A 22,234-nucleotide genomic window follows, 5' to 3' on the forward strand; every position below is an offset into this window, starting at 1 on the left:
AAGTGAAATAAGTGACTGAAAAGGGACATTTATACACACACGCAGACTTAGGGGATGGGTAGTCTACCGAAACCCGGTGCTAAGTAGTGCTGAGCACGGGGCAACATTTTGAAAGACCGTAGTATTGATAAGCTCCGATGTTATCAGTACTGCATAACGATGCTTTTGTTTAAGACGGATTTTCGCTGTTGATCCTGGCACACAATCATGGCAGACCTGTGTCTGTGCAGGGGGCGGGCACTCACTGCCTGGCTGTCTGTCATTCCCTCACACACTCACTGAGACGGTGATAGATGCAGGACAGCATCCACCTCAAGAAGGCTAATGCTAGCGCTATGTTATGCTAGCGGGAGCCCACGCTGTTAATTAAATTATACAAACACATGGCAGGAGAGTGTTGTGACCATAAGTTGTGACTGGGAGCGTACCATGGACCTATTATAAAGTTGAGAGTAGCCTACACTACTCGTTTCATTCTTTACCGAGAGTTGGCATTCTTACATCCGGTTTAGCGATATCAAAATAAGAGTCCGGATTTCAGAGAAATTAAGATTTTTTTTAACCGTTTAACCTTTAGTATTAACCGGTTAAATATCTTCTTAACGGTTAACGGTTAACCAGTTAACCATGGACATCCCTAGTGTGTGTGTGTGTGTGTGTGTGTGTGTGTGTGTGTGTGTGTGTGTGTGTGTGTGTTGTTGATCCACTTAAGTTAATCAGCTGACAGTTTAGTATAGATGTGCAGACGGCAAACAGAGCTGGTGGTGAGTGATGATGAGAAATATGACAGTAAGTCACTATGGTGCAGCTGTAACTCATGTGTCCAATAGCTTTAATGGAGATGTAAGGACCACTGTGGTGGATACAGGAGGACTGACTCAGCTGAAAGAATGGTTTGGGGGGAATCTGCAGCCATCATGATAACAGATCTCTGCAGGGAATGAGGCCTTGCAGCTCCACTGCTGTCACACATGAAGATGTTTGGAAAAGAGCAAAAGAAAAATCAGGCAATTTTCACACTTTTCCGCATGCAGACGATAAATTAAGTGACAGCGAAGTCAATATCTACATGCATGAAGGTTGTGCTTGCTTGACGTGTGTGTGTTTCTGTGTGTGTGTGTGTGTGTGTGTGTGTGTGTGTGTGTGTGTGTGTGTGTGTGTGTGTGTGTGTGTGTGTGTGTGTGTGTGTGTGCGTGCGTGTGCGTGTCCCCCCCTCCCCCATTTGTGTCGTAGTCCAGACAGACAGTGCTGGGAGAGAAAGCTGGATGTGGGATTTCAAAGATAATCTCCCTACCAGATGGCAAAACATCCCATATTCCTTTTGAGGTCCCCCACGTGATCCCCTGTAAAAGCTGTGTGTGTGTGGGTGTGTGTGGATGGATGATGGTGGGGGGGGTGTTGTGTATGCTCACACACAATTATTATTGGAGCACGTGACACGAGCGCGTATGCTAATAACAGCCGTAACGTCACATTAATCCAGTGACCTGGTTAAGCCCCCCCAACTGAAGGAAGAGTGTGTATGTGGGAGGCAGGGAGGTATAGGGAAGGAAGGGGGCTGGAAAAGAGAAGAGAGAGAGGAGAGACAAAGCGCGCTCCCTCTCACACACACTCTCAAACACACACACACACACACACACACACACACTCTCTCATTCACCTCGTGAGCGGCAGAGTGGAGCGCAGCTGAGAGGAGCAGCAGCAATGGGAAGTGTTCTTCTACCACAGAGGGAAGCAGAAGCAGGGAGAGGCACATAGGAAGTGGCAGGTTGGGGCTGCTGTGTGCGTGTGTGTGTGTGTGTGTGTGTGTGTGTAGGCTACACACTGACATCACTCACTTTCTTTCCCTAATCTATTTACGCGACCCACGCGCAAGCCCGCGTGGAGCACCCGGCTGCCAGGCTGGAAGGGACGGCTAGGACACCCACCTCCCACGCACCTCGCACCCATGCTCACACACCCACGGACACACACACTCTAGAGCGCAGTAGCACTATGGTGGTGCAGGGAGCCATGACGCCCGGGAGAACCCGCCGGCTGATGCTTAAGCTGCCGGTGGGGACTCTGCGGAGGAACAGTGGAGAGAGGGTAAGTCAGAAGAAGAGAACTTTCCCAGAATTCCTCACTTTCTCCACTTTCTTGTGTGACTTTGTCTCTCCTTATAGTCTCTGTTGGCTGTGCTGTTGTGTGTGTGTGTGTGACTGGGGGATTTAGAGACGGGTCTTGCCTAATCCATGGGACGGTATTAGGTTTGAGTTGGTGGAAGGCAGGCAAGCAAGTCAAGAGGGAAAGCTTTTAATCTCTCCCGCCGTGGTGGACACAATACTTCTCTGTGTTTTTCTCTTCCCTGTCAGCCACACTGTCTGTCTGTCACTGCTAATGTATGCCACGGAGGTCCTCCTGTTTTTTTTGTCAAGGTTACAGGGTAGTCTCACCGTGGGAGAGCTGTCTTTGAGAGCAGCTAGTTTTGCCCGTCACTGTCAACGCACTTCAGGCACAAGTTATTTTCCCCCTCCTTTATCAAGCGAAGACACACATAGCGTCGCCTTCAGCTTGATTTAAGTAGCTGGATGCTTTCCTGCCGGGGAGTTTCTCTCACACATTGGAATTCAACTTGTCTGCCAGGCATCAGAAGCCTCAGTGTTGTTTATGTGTTTGGTGTAAATCTGGAGGGTGTGGGCTTGAAGCAGTAGATAATAGTCTCCAGCTAAGCTTAGAGTTGGAATGTGTGTGCTGCAAAGTTATACCCTTTTTGTGTCAGTCGTGAAGACAAGCTCTAACCTGCCGAGTGATTCACCCTCCATTGCTCTTGTTTACAACGTGAGAAAAAAAGCTGAGATGTGCGTTAAAGAAAGTGGCCCACTCACTTTACAGCTGCGAGTGAGTGTAGCCTATCTTGTGAGTGATTCCCCCGTGGCATTTGTTCTGTGATGCATGCCAGCGCACTCTTTCATTTCATGTTAATACACTGGCATTAAGCAAATCAAACTGAAGTAGTGTGTGTGTGTGTGTGTGTGTGTGTGTGTGTGTGTGTGTGTGTGTGTGTGTGTGTGTGTGTGTGTGTGTGTGTGTGTGTGTGTGTGTGCAGGTGTGTGTGTGCAGGTGTGTGTGTGTGCAGGTGATGAGCGATCCAGGCTTACAGCTCATCCACACTGCTTCCAAAAATCACCAGGCGCTTATGGGGATCATCATACCCAATTGAATGAAGTCTTCCCCGCTTGATGCAATGCGACTTTAGTTTTCATTAACACGCCTCTTTGAGCGAATGTGACTTCTGAATGCCACAAGCTCTTCGGAGACTCCCTGGTCTCTTTGAAGTTCTCTCTCTTTCTCTGATTGAATGTGTACAGTAATGCACACACATGCATGTACACACACACACACACACACACACACGTACTGTTGTGAACGCTGTCTAATTAATGACAGCGTGGCTTCCATATACTGGATGGGAACTGCTTCTGTTTTAATAAGCCCAGACATGCGGTACATATTCCCCTCCCCTCCTTCAACAAAAAAAAATACTGTCACATAACCTTCTCAAAAACACGACCGGATGTCTTTGCCACAGATTGCTTTTCTAGTCCAGGTGCACTGAAGTAAGCGACTTGAGGGCTATTTTGTAGGTTAGAATTTATTCTGATGCTTTAGGGAAGACCTCATGTGTCATCCAATCATGTGTCATTAACTGGCTGGAAAACTGATTTACTGGAACAGAGCCTGCATGGCTGGCTAGCACAATGCGGCTTGATTTGAGGAAGCTGGATATTCACTGTCCTTTTGAAGGAAGCAATTGCTACTGGTTGATTGGCTGGTGCTTTTTGCACATGTGCACACACGCACACACACACACACACACACACACACCTACACACACACACACACACACACACACACACACACACACACACACACACACACACACACACACTCAAATCAGCATAATTAATGAAGAAAAGCAGATTTCTTCTCACAGGAATGGAGGGAGGTCTCTCTTTCTCTCTCTCTCTCACTGTCTCTCTCTCTCTCTCTCTCTCTCTCTCTCTCTCTCTCTCCTGATTGCAATTCCTTTCTCTGCCTCCCTCAACCCATCTTTCTTGCAGCCAGCTGTGTAGCGACAGCCTGAAGGAGGGGATTACTTGTTGTGATTTACATACACTCACTCACTAGCTTTATACTGTATAAGGCCCACCACCATGCGCATCAGCTCGCTGTGTAAGGGGAACCAAAGGGAGCATCGTATTTTCAAAAAAGAATGGCCACACAGGCAGAGAGAACAGTGACATTTGAGGAGATACATTTAAATCATCAGACTATTTTTGAGTAGCTCTTCTCCATCAGCGATGGCAGCAGGTGAACAAAGCTCTCTGATCTATAGGCTTCTTCTTCTACCCCAGAGGCTCTATGAAGGTTGACTGTCTGGCAGGGTTATTATGACTTCACCTTCCCCTAGTCCCCACACTGAGCCACTGAAATACTTTCACAGCCCATATTCACACACACACACAGCTGCAGCTTTGTCCTGCTCTGACTTGTCATGTTAGATAACTCATTGCGTTATAGCCCCATCCCCTGCCTTATGCAACCGCGTGAGCAGCATGCATAGAAAAAAATATATTGACAAAATCTTGTGTCCGTAGGAATAGGCAGCCGACAGAGCGGTGTGCGGAATGTTGAAGCGGAGAGAAGTTAATTGCTGCAAGTCAGTGATAATCCAGCTATAACGATTTGCACACTCGGAAAGCCTTATTATTTTTGAAATATCCTTCAGCAAAAACAAAAAATGCAATTGCTTTGCTTTGAAAGATAATTCATAAATGCATCATCCCAGATTGCGGAGAGGGACAAAGACAGATCGTCTCCTCATCTGTGCCCTGTCACTCACTCAGCTAATTCAGATGAATGGTCTGTGTCTGTAGTTTTATGATGGATGTGCGATTTCTATCAACGTTAATTGAGTAATATATACCTACAAGGAGAACATAGCCATCTCTGTTCACGGTCAACAGCTATGACACATGGACAAAACATGCCTCGTTTGGAACAGGAGAATAAAAGCGTGGGCAAACTTGATTACTCCCCCCTTCATTCTCTTTAGGAATCACCTTACATTCTGTACCTCATTGTCTCCTTCTACTCCTCTTTGTCAATGTTCAAAAATCCTGTCTTTGTCTTGGACTTTTCATGTCTCTCTCTCTCTCTCTCTCTGGCTCTTGCGTAACTTTCGTCGCAACAGTCCAACTGTTTTGAGAAAATGACACGGCAACAGATGAAAGGAACGTGGATAAAGTGGGATAGAGAGGGACTTATGGCAAAAACACCAGGTGTGTTTACAGTGTATCCTGATGGAATACATTGCACAGTCGGTGTTGACAGTTTGGAAAAAACATCTTCTTTTTAGGGGATGTTTTCTGTCTAGATTACCTCAGTGAGCGGTCTGCATTAAGATTATCCACCCGCCTTTGTTGTCCCGCTATCATGTTAAGCTGCTCAACTCCTTTCTCTGTGAAATTAAGAACGAACAAAAAACAACAGACAAACAAAGGGAGGAGAGGAGTGCGAGAGAAGGAGCGAGGTGTGTGTGTGTGTGTGTGTGTGTGTGTGTGTGTGTGTGTGTGTGTGTGTGTGTGTGTGTGTGTGTGTGTGTGTGTGTGTGTGTGTGTGTGTGTGTGTGTGTGTGAGTCTGTGTGTGTGTGTGAGTCTGTGTGAGTCTGTGTGAGCGAAGACAGGCGAATTATTTATTTTTCAGTTTTCACGAGGTTGAATCGCTCTCCAAGGAAACATGTTGTTGTCAGGGGCACCGCAGGGGAGCGAGGGATTTAAAGGTGGGAGGGATGGATCACTGTCGGGGTAAAGGAGAAGTTCACACACACACACACACACACAAATTCATGAGCCGAATGGGAATGCAAACAGACAATGGGCATGACTGTAATTTACCGCTACAGGCCCCACCGAAAGCTAGAAGAAGCAGCCAGGCAAGTGGTGGCGAGGCAGGAATACTAATCGATCCTTGTTACCTTTTAAACGTTACCGTCTGCTGCACCAATCACGGAGAAGGTCAGCGTCGGACTCAAGGCATTCTGCTGGTCAGGTTGAATTCCCCCTTTGTTTCTCATTAGGCCTGATCTAATTATCTCCACGTTAGAGTCAAGATTCATTTGAGCAGCTGCTAAGTTGATGTGGGGAACCATGAGGACCAACATTCAAAAATAAGTTTCCATTTTGTATTTGTTTCCACTTTTGAGCTTTGGCCCCCACTACTCTGTGCTGCCATGCTACAGTATTGATTCCCAGGGAAACTCAGCCAGGCCCCCCACTGGACTGTATAGGTGAGAGAGCTGTCGGTCGGTCAGTCCAATTAAAGAGACAAAGAAAAGGGGAAAGAGGGGAAGAAAAGAGAGAGAGGGAAAGAGGTGGGGAATAAACAAAGTTAAAAGCTCCTGAAGGCCCCTCTCTTGCACCACCACCACCACACCCTGTTTGGCATGAAAGGGGACCCCCTTTTCTCCCCAAGGCAGCTCAGGAGGAAGAATGTTTTTTGAACGAGGGAGGAAACGGGGGTGGGATGGAGGGGGGGCACATGGGAGACTCCCACCCTCCTCTCCTCCCTGTCTCTTTCATCACTCTCTTGCTATGATTTTTTTTTTCTTTCTTTGCAGTCTTTTATTCCCCGTCCAAAATCAACCCGCAGACCCATAGACACGCAGCACAGCTGTGTGAGAGCAAGTTCAAAGTAAACCTTAACAGAGCGCGGTCAAACAACGAGGAGATGATGATCACCCATTGACTGTGAGTGAAGGCCCAAGGCAGTGAGCTGCTGGTTAATGTGTCTTCTCTATGGAGACAGTTTGCCGTAGATAGCTATGGTAGCTATGGTGAGAGTGGACTCTTCTGTCTTCTGCCAAAACATCCCCTAGTGTCGTGCCCAGAGATATTTCTTCATTATGTCTGCTTGCTCTATTCTCAGAAATGACTGCATTACATGGAATCCTTTTAAGATAGAGATGGTGGCCGATGGTGGAACAGATGAGCGTGAGTTGATGGGAAAGGATTCGGTTGAATTCCACCCCTGCCCCCTCCAAACAGGATGTGGAGACCCCGAAATGTTCCTTAAATATCCCGGCACAATCTGTGCCCTTTGTGAGACAGAGATAACAAGACTCAATGAGAACGGAGGCACTGTCTGTGACTCACTCATAAGGGGTTTATTCATGGTGTGTGTGTGTGTGTGTGTGTGTGTGTGTGTGTGTGTGTGTGTTTGTGTGTGTGTGCCTGTGTGTGTGTCTGCGTGCGTGTGCGCGTGTGTGTGTGTGTGATTCATGCTATGACAGAATAAGAGGAATAGAAAGAAGACTTGGGGGAAAAAATACAATTTAAACTTAAAGATGTTGGAGCTCGTCTGCGAGGGTTTGTGAGTGTGTGTGTGTGTGTGTGTGTGTGTGTGTGTGTGTGTGTGTGTGTGTGTGTGTGTGTGTGTGTGTGTGTGTGTGTGTGTGTGTGTGTGTGGGTGGGTGTACATGAGTGACAAAGAGAGACAGAGCGGGAAAGGGTTAGAAAGAGACAGAAGGAAAGAGTGAGAGAGGTGCAGTCTCTTGTTTTCCCGTGGGTGTACTGCAGTAACATGGTAATCCTCATTAATATTTATCTGCTAGGCAAAGTGGAGAGAATGATTAGCTTGAGAGTGTGTGCGTGTGAGCGTGTGCGCACGCTTACTTGAGTGAACTACCTCTTTGTGCGTGTGTTTTGTAGAATATTACAGCATAGTACGCATGAACTAGGTCAACTTTTATATTAGGAGACTTGCAAGTCCTGATACTTCAAAGGTTTTGTGTCATCATGGGGATCTTTCATTGCACACATGCACAGTTTCACATTAGTTATTCTAAACACACATGGGAACAGGGAAAACTGAAACCTATGGCGTGCCATGCACATATACAGTATATTCTCACACACACACATAAAGAAGCTCCCTGCTCTCATCCATCTCTTGCTCGCTCCCTCTCGAACCACATTACGTTATGTTATTGATTTTCCCGCTTGCACCCACCTAATACAATCACATTAAACTAGACTGATCGGAATTGAATTTTACACTGGGTCTCTTCACGTATGTCACTTATAATCTCTGTCACAGTGGTGTGTGTGTGTGTGTGTGTGTGTGTGTGTGTGTGTGTGTGTGTGTGTGTGTGTGTGTGTGTGTGTGTGTGTGTGTGTGTGTGTGTGTGTGGGGGTGTGTGTGGAAAATGAGTCTATAAGAAATGTAGGCCTGCCAAAGCCAGATGCAATAGGTTTATTGCCGCTAGTTAAAAGAAGAAGGAAAAAGTGCATGTGTATAGTATACCTGCACGACTTCCTTCCCGTCTGTCACACTCACATTCAACTCTCTTTGTTTTTTTTTGTTTTTTTGGGTGAATTGTGCGCCACAGTGCCTCAGCTGAGAATGTTATTGTGAATTTATAGCGTCTGTGACCCATTTCCCTCCACTGCTCTCCCTCTTCCTCTCCTCTCCTTTCCCTCTCTTTCTCTCTCTCTCTCTCTCTCTCTCTCTCTCTCTCTGGCTCGCCTGCACTCTCGTATTAAACGCCTGAGCGGAGATCAGAGAGCACGGGAAAGAAGATTGAGAGATAGAGAAGAAGGATATGAGGAAGAGATGAAAGAGGGAGAGATGGAGAAAGTGAGAGAGCGAAAATAAAAGAGCAGTGACAGCAGGTGATAGGTGTAGAGAAGGTGAACGAGTCCTCTCCTGGATTGAGCTTTTTCCGGTCTGTGTCAGAAACTGTCCTCACTAACTTGTAATGTGAGAACAGGTTTGCAGCTTATTGATCCTCCTTATGTGTAGATGTTGTGTGTGAGACAGAAGGCAAATAACACAAAGATTTTGTTTGCCCTTTGGCTTTCAAATTCTGTCCATCACGAGGCTGATGATCGCAAAATAGTTTCTTTTTTCCCCCCTTCCCTGTTATTGCTATGGTAACGCCAGCTGACACTCTGTTGCAGACTGTTTACATCACAGGGCCCGCATGACCTTTCCCAGGATTCAGCGGGACATTGTGCACACACAGAATCATGGGAACGGGCGGTGCACTGTCATACCTAACCTCCCCGCCTCCCTCCCTACCACAACAAATATGTTTCACCCCTCGTAAATTACGTTGACTGTGAGGTGGAAGGGGGCCGGAACTTTGTGAGTAGCTCCGGGGCCCAAGCTCTGATTCGTATTGGAAAGTTCACGCTATATAGAATGCCGCACATTCCTCAATATGGCTTTCTCAAGAGACACTATGAGAGGGCGGACATGAGGCCATGAGACAGAGGGATGGGAAACAACCGGTGCTGTGGAAAGCAAGAGGCAGCATGGGGTTTGTAAAATGAAATAGTAGCTTAATGCAATAAACTTTGAATGCATGTTCTTTCCTGGATTTTTGGGAAGGGTTGTGACCTAACTGCAATCCATTCAGTAAGCTATCTGTGCAATATACAGAGCGAAAGATAAAGTAGTAGGCCTACACACGCAGTGAGAGAGAAAGCAAACTGTCAGATCAGACAAGAGTAGTATTTTCTCATTGTGGAAAAGGATAAGTAATATTTCTTTGTTAGTATACGTGTTAAATCTCTCCATATTCATACAGCAATCAATTAAACATTATGCGCAGTTCATAACAGGCCTCCCAGTCATTCAGCTTTGCAGTAAGTGCAAGATCAAATTTTGAGTATCCCGTTTTTATCCAATAAGGAGCCAGAGCGCTATAAAGTGGCGGGTCTCTGTGTCCGTGAACGATAACTTGCGACGGTTGCGCGTTCATCTGGTGATGACGTAGGGACGAGGGAGGGGACCGCTCACTACAGTCTATGACAGGAAGTTAGCTAAAAGGACCATATCACTTACATATCCTTTAATAACTACAATTTAAAAAACTACAGTTGATTAATGTCAATGCAGGAACTTACTCACGGTTATGTTGACATTCAGTAACAAACCATTGGTATGAGCAGCACAACAATGTCTAAGCACACACCTACACACACACACACCAACTCAGCAGTTACAGGAGTGACCCCTTTGCATCGATAAACCCCCTCAATGAATCAGAGTGGGCTAGGAAAAGGCCATTTAATCCACCCGCAATCACATTGGGTTTGGTATGTAAGGCAGAGAATTACTATACAGTACAGAGTTATTGAATTTGCTATTGATCAAGGCTCGCTGAGGAAAGTGGAAAAATGGAATCGGCTCGGCCGTAAAACAACATCAGACACTTTAGCTTCACTCTTGTTAAATGTTCAGACTGACTGTATTTGAAATCCTTTGCGACCCCCGAAGATCGAGAAAGGGTCTGCTGAAGCTAGACAGAGTATGTGTCTGTGTTCGATTTCAGAGTAATTTTAGCATTCATATCAGACATAACACACAGAGAACATCGATCGGTTAAGCCCTGCTGTTTTAGCAGGGCTGTTGAGCTATGAGTTTATCACGGACTTGCATGGATAACACACACAGACTCACTGTAGGCTTGGCACAGGTTGTATGTGGGGGTTGTAATGCCTCCATGTGGCCATTGTTGCAAATGGGTGGGGTGTGTGTAATCGAATGTAAGCTTCATTGTGGTATTGTATCTCAAGTTAACAATTAAGTTTGATGTAATCGGTCATATTTTGCATGCTTTGTATATTCTGTGCAGCCATGGATAGTGTGTTTAGAGAGTAGCAGCAGGCAGCTCAGATGTTCTTGATTTGATTTTTCCTTTTTGGGGGGTCAGGTCAGGATACTCCAGCCTGGGAAAACTGGCCCAGAGGAAAGATTTCTCATTTCTAAAAAAAAAAAAATTTTTTAAAGATTTGTCTGAAGTCCCAGTGCCATTAGAAAGTATCATACTTCTGTCTTTGGAGAGCAAATATCAGCATCTGTGTACACATGAACACATGCATTCTTGTCCACAGTATGAATATGCATGTGTGTTTGTTTGAGTGTGTATTTTTCCCTAAAGTCAGAACAACAAACATACAGACAGTGTCCAGACTGCCCAGGTGTGTGTGAGAAGGTGTGCAGCCTATAAGCGCATCCCTTTCTCCTTGAAAACTATAATGATAATGAGAGAGAGAGAGAGAGAGAGAAAGAGAGAGAGAGAGAGAGAGATTGTGCTGTCGTCCGCTCCGCTCTCTGGTTTCTCTTATTGGTGTCAGCTGCAGCATTAGAGTGCATATCTCTTTAAAAACAACTACCAACCAACCAGTCAGGGAGGCTAAAGAGACCGGCTGCATTTCCTTAGTGGGACATTTTTTGTGTTTGTGACGCCTTGACCAATAGAGTCTTGAGCTTTGCTTCAGTGAGAAGAAAAGAGAGAGGAAGGGAGGAGGAAGAGGAGAGGGAGAGAGAGACAGAGTCAGCGGGGACCACTCGCTGTGTGGGACTGGGACAGTAAAGGACTTGCAAGAGTTTGACCTTGAGGAGGGCATCGGACCGCGGAATCCGAGAGACTCTGAGGACACAGAGGAGAGGGACGGAAGTAGAGAGACAGACAGCCACAGGGTTTTCCTGTCTTTCTCTTTCTCTCTTCCTGTCTATTCTCTAGAGATGACCTAATTATTATCTACTAGGAGCTGGAGTGGTATCAAGACATTGAAGGCTAATTCCTCCTGATTACATGGGTCTTTGTGGATATTTACCTGTGATGGCTGGCTCACCTGTGCAATTAAAAAGTTTGTTAACGTGATACCTGGGGATATCCCTCTGATATCAGCTCATACTGCCAAACCGTGAGTACCACACTGAAGATGTGTGCTCTCTCATCGCAGAGAGCTTGAAGTCAGTGTGCAGCGATGGAGGCCGTGTTGTTGGGTTTAGACGAGTCGGTGTGCACTCGTCAGGGTCTGCTGTGGACTCTCACCTCCACGGCCCTCCGACGCATCCGTGTGCATGCCAGGAACCTTCCTACCCCCCTGCATCTATTGCACACTCACAGATGTGCTTCAAGGCCACTCTACCAGGTAGGCTGCACCTTGACACATAGGACAAAACAAAAACTACATATGCATTTTTGACCTTGCACGGGGCATGTATTGCCAATTTAAATCCAAACTATAATTAATATATTTTTAAAGGAAACTTAAAGCAGGGTTTACATTTGCAACCACCATTTGGAGATGGATACAGGAAGCAGGTGACTATTATAAATGAAAGAGTTCCACAGTGTCCTTCACAAGATAGGCCAGGGCCATAGAAGGGGGCCAGGATTAAGCATGACTGATTTGTTTCATTAAGCACGGAGGACAGAACTGGGTTACATGTTGTTGCAATGTGGGACACATAAGCTGACACAGTTATATATTAACACACAGCTCAGGTGCATGTGGAGTGCTGTCCTGCCAAGTCCATCTATTGCATAGAAAACTCTGCTTTGTTTTTTCTACACTGTGGCCCCTCAAGGAGAGTGTTCTTTTGTTGTGCTCAGGATGCAGAGCCTTAACAGGAAGTTGTGTTTCTAGGGTCCGATCAGGGAAACGGTATCTAAGCTGCTAAGCTGGTGAGTGTTTTTGTGAATATGTTAAAAGGGGGATGCTAGCATTAACAAGCACGCAAGCAAGATACTTTTTCATAGGCTGACGTACATTTTAAGCTAACTCCCCCGGTAGCTTTTGTCGCTCTGTTTGCTTCTTCAAAAGGACAGTTTCACTGGTGGATTAATTTAGTTTAATTTTAGTTGTTTCATTAAAAGCAAAGTGCGTCCTCTGTGCTTGTCTCCGTGTGTTTTGTTGGGCTGTGATTCAGCAAAAAATAAATTAAATCAGTATTCACTTCACCATGTCTGAGTCGCACTCGGGGCTTTCATGGCACCATTAGTATTCAGCAGGCGTCTCACCTGCCCTGTGTGCAGCTGGCACCACCAGGACAAAAACCCAACAGGCTCACACAGAGACACTCACCAGGCCTGGTTGATAGATAACAAAAGACACACACTGTACTGTACTGAATGGCACAAAATTCACTTAATTTTACATGCACATGGCATGCACACACAACCGTAAATGTGCACACATACACATGTCATGCACACGTAACAAAAAAACACACCCACCCTCACTGTGTGCCTTTTCCTGTCTTTTTTGCTATACAGCATACAAAGGGGGATACGCTGGGTTGTTATTTTAGCTTTTGTCTTCAGATGTGTTTTTATGTGGCTTCTAGTTTTAAGTATCCTGAGGGGAGGGCAACACAATCAGAGGAAACTGAAATAATACACCACCAGACCTCCCTAAGACAAACCCGTCCTTCACACCCCCGCCTGGTTCAGAGTCTGAAAGAGGCCACACTGAAGAACACCTTTCAAACAGAGGTGGTCTAACAACTTTCCCAAAACATCCTCTGAACGTGTGATTGGATGATGATCTATCTTCACCCCTGGACTGATGAAGCGGTGCGGCCCAAGGTGAAGCACTTTAATAGAGGAGGGAATTATAAAAGCAAGGAAGGAGGGGTCACTATGTCAGGCAGGCTGCAGGATGGGGATATCCCTGGCTCACTAACACTGCCACCCTTCCCTGGCTTCCTCTATTGCTGTTAATGAGATGCCCAGCCTTCACAAGACTGGCCCACACACACACAAAAGAGAGGATTGAACAGTGTATTTTAATATTTTACTGTTTTCACTTTCTCCACTCCAATCCTTTTACGCTCAAGATACTTTAACATGTCGAGTGAAGAAGAAACCCCAGTGTGAGCTAGAACTGTGCCCGGCGGACTGCAGCATTTTTTAGACATGTTGTTTGTGCACGAAGACGAGCTATTGTAATTTATCATGCAGCTGCGTGTTCACACTTTCACACGGCGGGCTGAGTAATATTGACTCAACAGCCCTCGAGTCACACATTCTCCTCTCGTGGCGTGACCCTTTTAAACAGGGGTTAGTACCCGACAGGCGTGTGAGGACAGTGCTTCAAATGTGCTCTGTTAGACCACTTCTCAGGGGGGAATCGTTGCATTGTGTCATATTTTTTTCATGTTGCTTTCCATCGGCGTTGGCTCAAATCTGTGTACATTGTCTCCTCTGGTCTCCCATTTTCCTGCCCCCTTCTCACCACCAGACCCCATCCAAAAGGCAGGATATCCTTGTACGGGAAGAAGCAGTTGTAAGGACTATAGCAAAACACAGGTGGTTGGACTTCCTCTGAGTTGCCAGAATACCTTATTTACAAGTAATAATCACTTTTGTCCTGTGACTCACAAGACTCACTGCAAGCCGTCGCGCTGTTCATACGAATGTGATCTCGTAGATAGCTTGAGACGTGAAACGGAAAAACATCCCAGCTACAACCACCATTATTTCCTGTGATAGCATCTTGCTAACACCTATAGCTTTCTCAGAAAACCTGATTCTACTACATGTCCGATATACAGTTAGATCCAAAGCTGTTTCCTAGCAACGCAATATCCCTTGAAATAGCTCATACATATTTCAAATCTCACATTATGTCACACATACCATACATATTCATTACACTACTACTCTTGTTAGCTTTAGCTCTTATTTATCATATTTATCATATTTAAGATTGAAACCCAGGGCCAGTTCACGTCTCTCACAGAATCTTGGCCCATGTTTCCTGTGAGAATATAATATAGCTGTCACTGATCGTGTTGCTTTCACACTGACGAGTCCCAACCCATCACGACACCACGAAACAGAGACATGCCAGCAGCACAATGCTATGTTCACCAAGATACACAATCCTCCCTCTGTCTAGGAGCTGGTTCCTATGTGTCTGTTATGTTACCTCATTTGTTTGCCGTCTTGATAAGCTACACGGGCGCTGAGTCAAACCATGGTGTTTTCAAGCAAGTTGACGGTGCGCTGCTGCTACATGGTTGTACTCAGTTCAGTTTGTTAAGTCTCTTTGACTTTCGTGTTCAATTTATCATCCCTTTTGTTTTCCTAATCCACTGGAACAGATGGCATGCAAATTTCCAGCAGAGGAAATATGCATGTGTGTGTGTGTGTGTGTCCTCCTCGCTAATTTCCCAGCCCTATTCCTTGTTTTACCTGTTTTCAAGCCAAGAAGCGATAATATATTTGATAGATGTGGAAGTTGAACCCGTGACTTCCTACTGGGAAGCATAATTGATCACTATCCCTGTCTGGCAGCCATCTTTCTCCCCACTGCCAAAGTCACGATCCGTGAGAAATTATTTTCCCAGAACCGGCAGAGAGAGAGAGACGCTTGGTGATGTAAGGGGGAAGGGCGCCAGAACGGACATTGTCACTAGCATGTTTATTTATTTACTTAATTTTTGGGGGTTGTAATTTTTCTCATTTGTTTGGAACTTGCTGGAGGCATGTTTGTATTTGATATACCCCTTTATAGGCGCACACACATCCACACACACAAACACACACACACTGCAGATTGTGTTGGTTGTTGAAACCGTTTACTGTGTCTCCCTGGGGATAAGGTCTTATTTGCATAGTTGGTCTGGAAAACATTTCTACTTTTCCATTCCCAGGTTTATCAAACACCCTGAGTGGAAATGTGTGTTTGTTTGTGTGTGTGTGTGTGTGTGTGTGTGTGTGTGTGTGTGTGTGTGTGTGTGTGTGTGTGTGTGTGTGTGTGTGAAAGAGCAAAAAGAAGGGGGGGGGTGGCTTGTTGATGTCTGAACTAAGAAAGAAAAGGTTCCTGCTGTAGGGATTCCTCAACCGTGGGAAACAATTCTCTGGCCACTCCATAAAATGATAAATCATGATCAACTTTCGATCTGCCTTTCATATTTCTTTTTTACTATAAACGTGTTTGACAAGTCTCTTGCTCTTGATACACGTCAGACATTTAAAGCACGACATCCCCCCTCCCCCATGTGCCAAGTCATTTAGTTATACTGTGCTCCATAAGCTTCTTAGCCTTGCTGGAATGTAATTTCTCTGGAAATGTGAGAATGTGGCACACCACTTGATAGGATGGCCACTCACTTGATTGATGACAGACGGTGGCATGCACACAGGCTCCCTTCCTCACTAGTGTAACACACACTCATCCCAATAGGACTAATCTGATTCTATTTTCTTTTTTATCTTTAAATCATATTATTGAAATGAAAACAAGATGGTATATCTACTTTGGCATTTCTAGTGAAGCTACAAAGGAAATCCCATATTATTGCTGCATGCAAACACGATCGCAATATAACCTTTAGTGACAGCAGTGCTTTTGATTCTATAAAAAAGGATTCCAAATAGGAACACACTTTTTCTTATATTTTTGCAAAGTACTTGACTATTAAGATTTGTAACATGATAAAACAAGCAGGTTGCAATATCTTGCAGGGTTTTTTTTAGGGACATGGTTGAGCACCCTGTATGATAAACATGGCTGGTATCCCTCCTTAATCCTCCAAGTGTGTCTGAGTCAAATCTGAGTGGCCAGAACGGACATGATACATGTTTCTCTTCTATTGAGCAAAGTGATGAAGGTTTAACTGTGGCCTGAGTGAGGGAGATATAAGGGGCTTATAATGTTTTAGGTTCAAAGGTTAGGGCCTCAGTATAGAATTGTAATCCCGTAGGATTACTAGGTGGAATCTGGTGAATATCTGAGGAAATCCCTCTCGGGGACTCTCAGATCTTTTGTTTGTGTGGATATTGTATCCCCCAACACTGTGCCCAACATGTGTTTACCAAGTAGAGGTTTCAAGTTTGTTGTTTGTGTGAAATATTGAGATCATTTCAAGGAAAGAAATGTTCAAAACTTCACAGTTTACAGCCAGATCCTCTCTTCATCAGTCATCATAACGTGGCCACAGTATGTTTATATAGAAACGATACAATTTACTGTAGCCGGGTCATTAAAATGAAAGTGCAGGATATGATTAGTCTTTTGACTTCCCATGGTCCCTTGGGGAATCATGTCAGCCACTATCCTAAATTCAATGAGTCATAACAGTCATAATTTTGAGGTTAATGTGAATACTGGAGGAATACACGTTGGCTCTCATAAATATGTATTAAAAGTATTTTAATGCTGCAAATGCCATCAGACACTCTGCGTCTCTCAAGTATGTACACCTACAGGCTAGATCATGCATACATTTGGACAAACCGCGAAAAGACATAAAGTGCACATTCTCCCATAGGCTCTTTAACTCTATGTTGCCTGGGCCATAGAGCAAGCTTTCAGCAATAACTTCGACCCTTAAAGCTAAAGAAATGAACCCAGTTATCATCTGTAACTGTGGCACATTGATTGATCATGTGTTTTTATTTATCGAGCAAAATACTTTCCACGTCCTACCTTCAGATTCTGGCTCTCCCTCTAGGCCAACATTGCCAAATGGAAGACATTCAATACATTTGCAATGACGGGATTCCCTTTGGACAAGAGGCAATACACACACACACACACACACACACACACACACACACACACAGACCACACATTCTTGCCAAAGGGCTCTCCCTGCAGATGAGCTGGGTCATTTTTCATTACACTGGCTCAGAGGAATCAAGTGTGTGTAGTAATGGAGCACAGTCACATTGAGCCAAAGCTATGGAGGGATAAATCCCTGCTGCACAGCACAGTGGTGGAGGCAGGCAGACCAGACTGGCTGCAGGACATAGCCTGTTGAGGGGGCATTTTAGCTCCTTGATTTGTTTGGTCATTTCTCATTAAAATACCTCAGACTAGATTCCGGGGCCAAGATCAGAGGAAGGTGTGAGCATGTTCACACGTCTCCATTTACCTCGCAATTGGTTCTGTTTTCCTTTATTATGCTGCCTCTATTTGTCTGCCTGTATCATCTCCACTTTACTCCCACTTTCTGTCCTAGCTGTCTGCTTTACCATTTTAAGACTATACTCATGTGAAGTCCTCGGCTTGCTGTCTCTACGGTTGAATTGTGTGTTTTAGTGTTTAATATACCAGTCCCTATACCGTGTATATTATTACGTCACCTAATCCAGTATAACCCCGAGGGGGGAGCGAAGGGGAGGTATGGTGAGGTAGTCAAGGGTGGGGTGGGTCCTTCTTTGTAAAACTGTTGAGTTTGTGTAGACTTTAGAGAGCAAAAAGGATTTCCCATTTTTGTCTTTGCCATCCAGGGAGCACGATGGTGCTGTCGTCAACTGGATTGAATCACTTTGAGAGAGGGAGGCCTTCGTTGCATTCCTTTTTCTTTATTTTTTTTCACTTTAAGTTTGTTCCCTTCGGTTATACATTTGCCGGTCACAGCGTCTCAGCTTTGTCTTACAGTGCCTCCTCCTCTAAGTGCCCTACATTTTCTGGCAGAGTGCAAGGCGGAGACATGCTAGATCTCCCCAGAAAGTTGCCATGACAACTTTTGTTTGCATCTTAGGTTGGAGGACACAGTAAAGTGAGTGGGGCTGGTCAAACATGTGTGCGTTGTGTGTGTGTGTGTGTGTGTGTGTGTGTGTGTGTGTGTGTGTGTGTGTGTGTGTGTGTGTGTGTGTGTGTGTGTGTGTGTGTGTGTGTCTGTTCCACAAAGTGCTATACGAGTTATTATGTAGATTGAAGCTCACCAACCAAGCTCCTGTAAGGACAGTGCCTTGAATGATGTTTCTCTGTGGCCGTCTCCTTAATTAGTCTTGAGGGTCTTAAGAGGCCCTGGGACACACACACACACACACACACACACATATACACATCCGCGTACACACACAAGGGCAAAACTAGAGAGAACAGAGGAGGATTTAGGCGCTTTTTAGCTAAAACCCCTTTTCTTCTCTACCCCCTGCTGTTAGTTTCAGGGTACATGTTTAATAGGCTAGTATAATACATTAGGACTGCCACAGACACACACACACACACACACACACACACACACACACACACACACATGCAGTAGGAGTTTGCAGACAGGACTGTTTAATATTCAGCATGCTAAATGAATAGAGTATTTGGTATTCTATCCAGTCAAAGGACAGGGGATAGAGGCCACTGAAGTTCAACAACTCCGCAGTACACAGTGCCCTTGAGTGTGTACGCAATAAGCTGTGTGTGTGTGTGTGTGTGTGTGTGTGTGTGTGTGTGTGTGTGTGTGTGTGTGTGTGTGCCTGTCTGTCTGTCTGTCTGTCTGTCTGTCTGTCTGTCTGAGAAACAGAAGAAAGCACACAGGGATAAACTGATGTCGAGGGTAGAATCCGTCGATCAACAAAGTTTGATGGGTATAAAGGCACTGTAGAGAGAGCACACACACACACACGTCATACACTGTATACATTTAGATTGAGGATACTATCAGCTATAGGCGCAGAACCAAACCCCACGCTGCTCTACGTCACTTTCTCATTCTGTATGCAATTGGCGGTGGTATCAGTGAACACAGGGTCACTCAGGTCTACAGTGATTTCTCATTGTGTAAATTATAGATGAAGAGAGGAGGTGGAGGGGTAAAAGATCCTTCCCATGTGAACGACTCACACATAAACAGAAACACACACACACACAGATGCACACCTAGATGCTCGCACATCAACCCCCATTATCACAGGGAATGTGTTTCATTGAGATAAAAGTCCTAAAAGTATGACATCACCCATATTCCCGTAACGACCATATTAGTTGTCTTGTTAGGCTGTGCTGGTGCTCTGGCTCCCCCTCTCGCCCCTAGTGCTTTGTCCTCTGTCCCTCCTCAGAAGCTACTTTAGTTACTGAATCACCTCATATCCATTTCATCCCAAAACACAGAGCAGATGTATGGCCCCATTTTTCGGAGGCGCACACACACCACGATACACACACACACACACACACACACACACACACACACACACACAACGGCTGTGCTTTTAATGGCTTTATCAACGAAGTGCTCCCTTTAGACTGGAATTTGAGGAATGTCCAACCCGTGTCAGAAAAGGACAAAGCTTACCAGAAAAAGAGAGCGAGCGCGCAGAGACTGAAAGAGAGGGAATTAAAACCCATGGAAGAATGGCGACTTGTCCCTCCTTTGGGAGAATTGGCAGAGTGGAATAACCCCTTTACAGTTCATCCCCCATAGTAAAAGTTCCAATGTAAAGGATGTTGTTGGTAGCATAGAAGAAGAATGACCTGTATGCATATGATGTGTCCAGTTATGATGTCTGTTCTCTCAAACTGACACACTGTGGCGCAGTACCATTGCACAACGAAAAATAAAGTACAACCCATGAAAAGGTTGTTATTTTTGCTTGAATGTCACCAAGGGAGACATTTACGGAAGTTTTTTTAGAGCCCTCTGTATTAAATTAAACCTCAGCCTCTATATGTACAGATCTTTTTTTTCAGCCACATAGTTTAATAACATAGGAAGACATTCAAGGTAAAGGAAAGAAATGAGTTTAAAACATTTTTAAAAAAAGAAAGTAGACATGAAAGCAGTAGCTGATGAGAGAGTGGGCCGTTCCATTAGCTCTATTGCATGGCTATGTTACTAGTTAGCAGATAAGAAATAGATCACATTCACAGCACATTTACTCAGCAATGAGATTGTTAAACTGGATAAGCATTTCTTTAATTTAAGCATTTCTTTTTTTTTAAATCAGATAATTGACCTTTAAGTGGGAAATCGGAAAAGAAGGATTCAGGATCAGGAATTCATAAACATCAAGGGCTTATGACTAAGGCATGTTCACGTGTACGATGCCTAGTCAAAATCACTTAACTGTGATATGTTCAACCGTTTAATATATACTGAATATAAAAGTATATATATAAAAAAGAATATAAAAAGCCTTCTTGTATAGTCTGCTGGGACTGTTGCCTGAATCTTTGCATCTCATTGGGGATTGCAGCTCCCCTGGATATTGAACCAAGAACGGTGTGATTTTCTGACATCTCTATCCTGTCCACCACAACACCTCAAAGCAGTGTTCCCTGTTAAAGGTGCTAGTGTAGAACTTCAAATATTCAAAAGTGTCTCCCTCATGTCAATTTGAGTGAAAGTTGTTATTCTGTGTGAAAATGTGGGGAAACATTTCCCCCCCTAAAAAAAATAACCCCTAAAAGACTTTGGTAAAAGTCTGGGAATGGAGCTTTGTAGTAAAATGAGAACAAAGCAGAGTTGGTTACAGAAATATCTCCCGTTTTGTTTGAAGTGCCAGTGTGTTTCTGATTTTTTTTAAACGCCCTTAACTGGAACCACATTTCAGTCCCAAAGTCACCAACGGCCGGGCGGGGAGGGTGGAGCTCACAGACGCGCACACACACACTCACACACACACATGTACACACTTGAACAAACAAAACAGATCTCAGCCCGGTCAGTCGTTTCTCTAGACATTCCTGGCTGCCTTTCCATGACCCTCCCTGCTCTGTCTCACTCTCATTGCTCCTATAATAAAGGACTAGATGGAGAAGAGGACGGGTTTTGGCCCTGCTATTATTTTTCCATCAGGTTTTCAATAACCCCGCTCAACTGAAACTGTTGAATATTGAGAGCGACGGTATGTTTTGCTGAATCTTGTGTAATCTAATCTGCACCATGTGCAGATAGTGTTACATCAAAAACTGACAACCAATCCTAAAGCCTTATTCAGCTTTTATGATCTCAGCATCATAAATCATCGCAGGGCCTTTTGCTCTCACTGCGATGTGTTTAAGAGTGTTTGTTTAGTCTCCATCAATATTGGAGAGACAGGGACAAAGACAGACAGCGACCGAGAGCATGGTGTGTCTGTCTGTGTGTGTGTGTGTGCGCGCGTGTGTCAGTCTTGAATGCCTACCGCAGCGTCCCACACAGCCGGGGTTAAAGAGATTCTCCATCTTGCTTCAATTAACGGCTCAGCACTGTTTATATCACATTCCACCAATATAGGTTACCTTTTCCAGCGCATGCATGAAGGCCATCAACCCCGTTCCCCTGCTCGACCCTAAAAAACTTGACTCTAATACCCACCGCCTGTTATAGCAGGCCGCCTCACCCATCCAGATCTTTCCCCTTTTCGGAACCCCAAACTCCATAGAAATACACCAGATCAGCACCTCATTACGACTACGCCCCAGCCCCCGGAATACAAGCCCACTGGCTCAATAACAAGGCTCTTGTCAGGGCCCAGATATGTCACACCTGCGAGTGTTTCTCACCTTGTGATTCTTGGCAACACTCTCTCTGTAGGTCATTGAAAGGTGACTGCGAGAATAGGTAAAGTGAAATGGTGGACTGTGAGCATTGGACAGTGGAGGCTGACTCAATCCCAGCTGTTTGTTATTGTTCCTTCCTGCCATCCTTCCTTTTCTTTTCCTCCCTCCC

General features: G+C 44.9%; 1 protein-coding gene across 4 annotated transcripts in view; it reads left to right on the forward strand.

Annotated features, from left to right (window-relative positions):
- The first annotated feature begins 1,687 nt into the window (after nt 1–1,687).
- frmd4a (FERM domain containing 4A) overlaps nt 1,688–22,234 on the forward strand; it is a 65,957-nt gene continuing 45,410 nt past the window's right edge. For all 4 annotated transcript variants that reach the window (XM_080028610.1, XM_080028608.1, XM_080028609.1 and 1 more), the window contains exon 1: nt 1,688–2,088. In XM_080028610.1, the coding sequence (XP_079884736.1) occupies nt 1,996–2,088 (93 nt within the window). In that variant the 5' untranslated portion in view covers nt 1,688–1,995. The remainder of the gene's footprint in view (nt 2,089–22,234) is intronic.

Source organism: Ammodytes marinus, assembly GCF_949987685.1.
Source record: "Ammodytes marinus genome assembly, chromosome: 5".
Taxonomy (NCBI): Eukaryota; Metazoa; Chordata; class Actinopteri; order Uranoscopiformes; family Ammodytidae; genus Ammodytes; species Ammodytes marinus.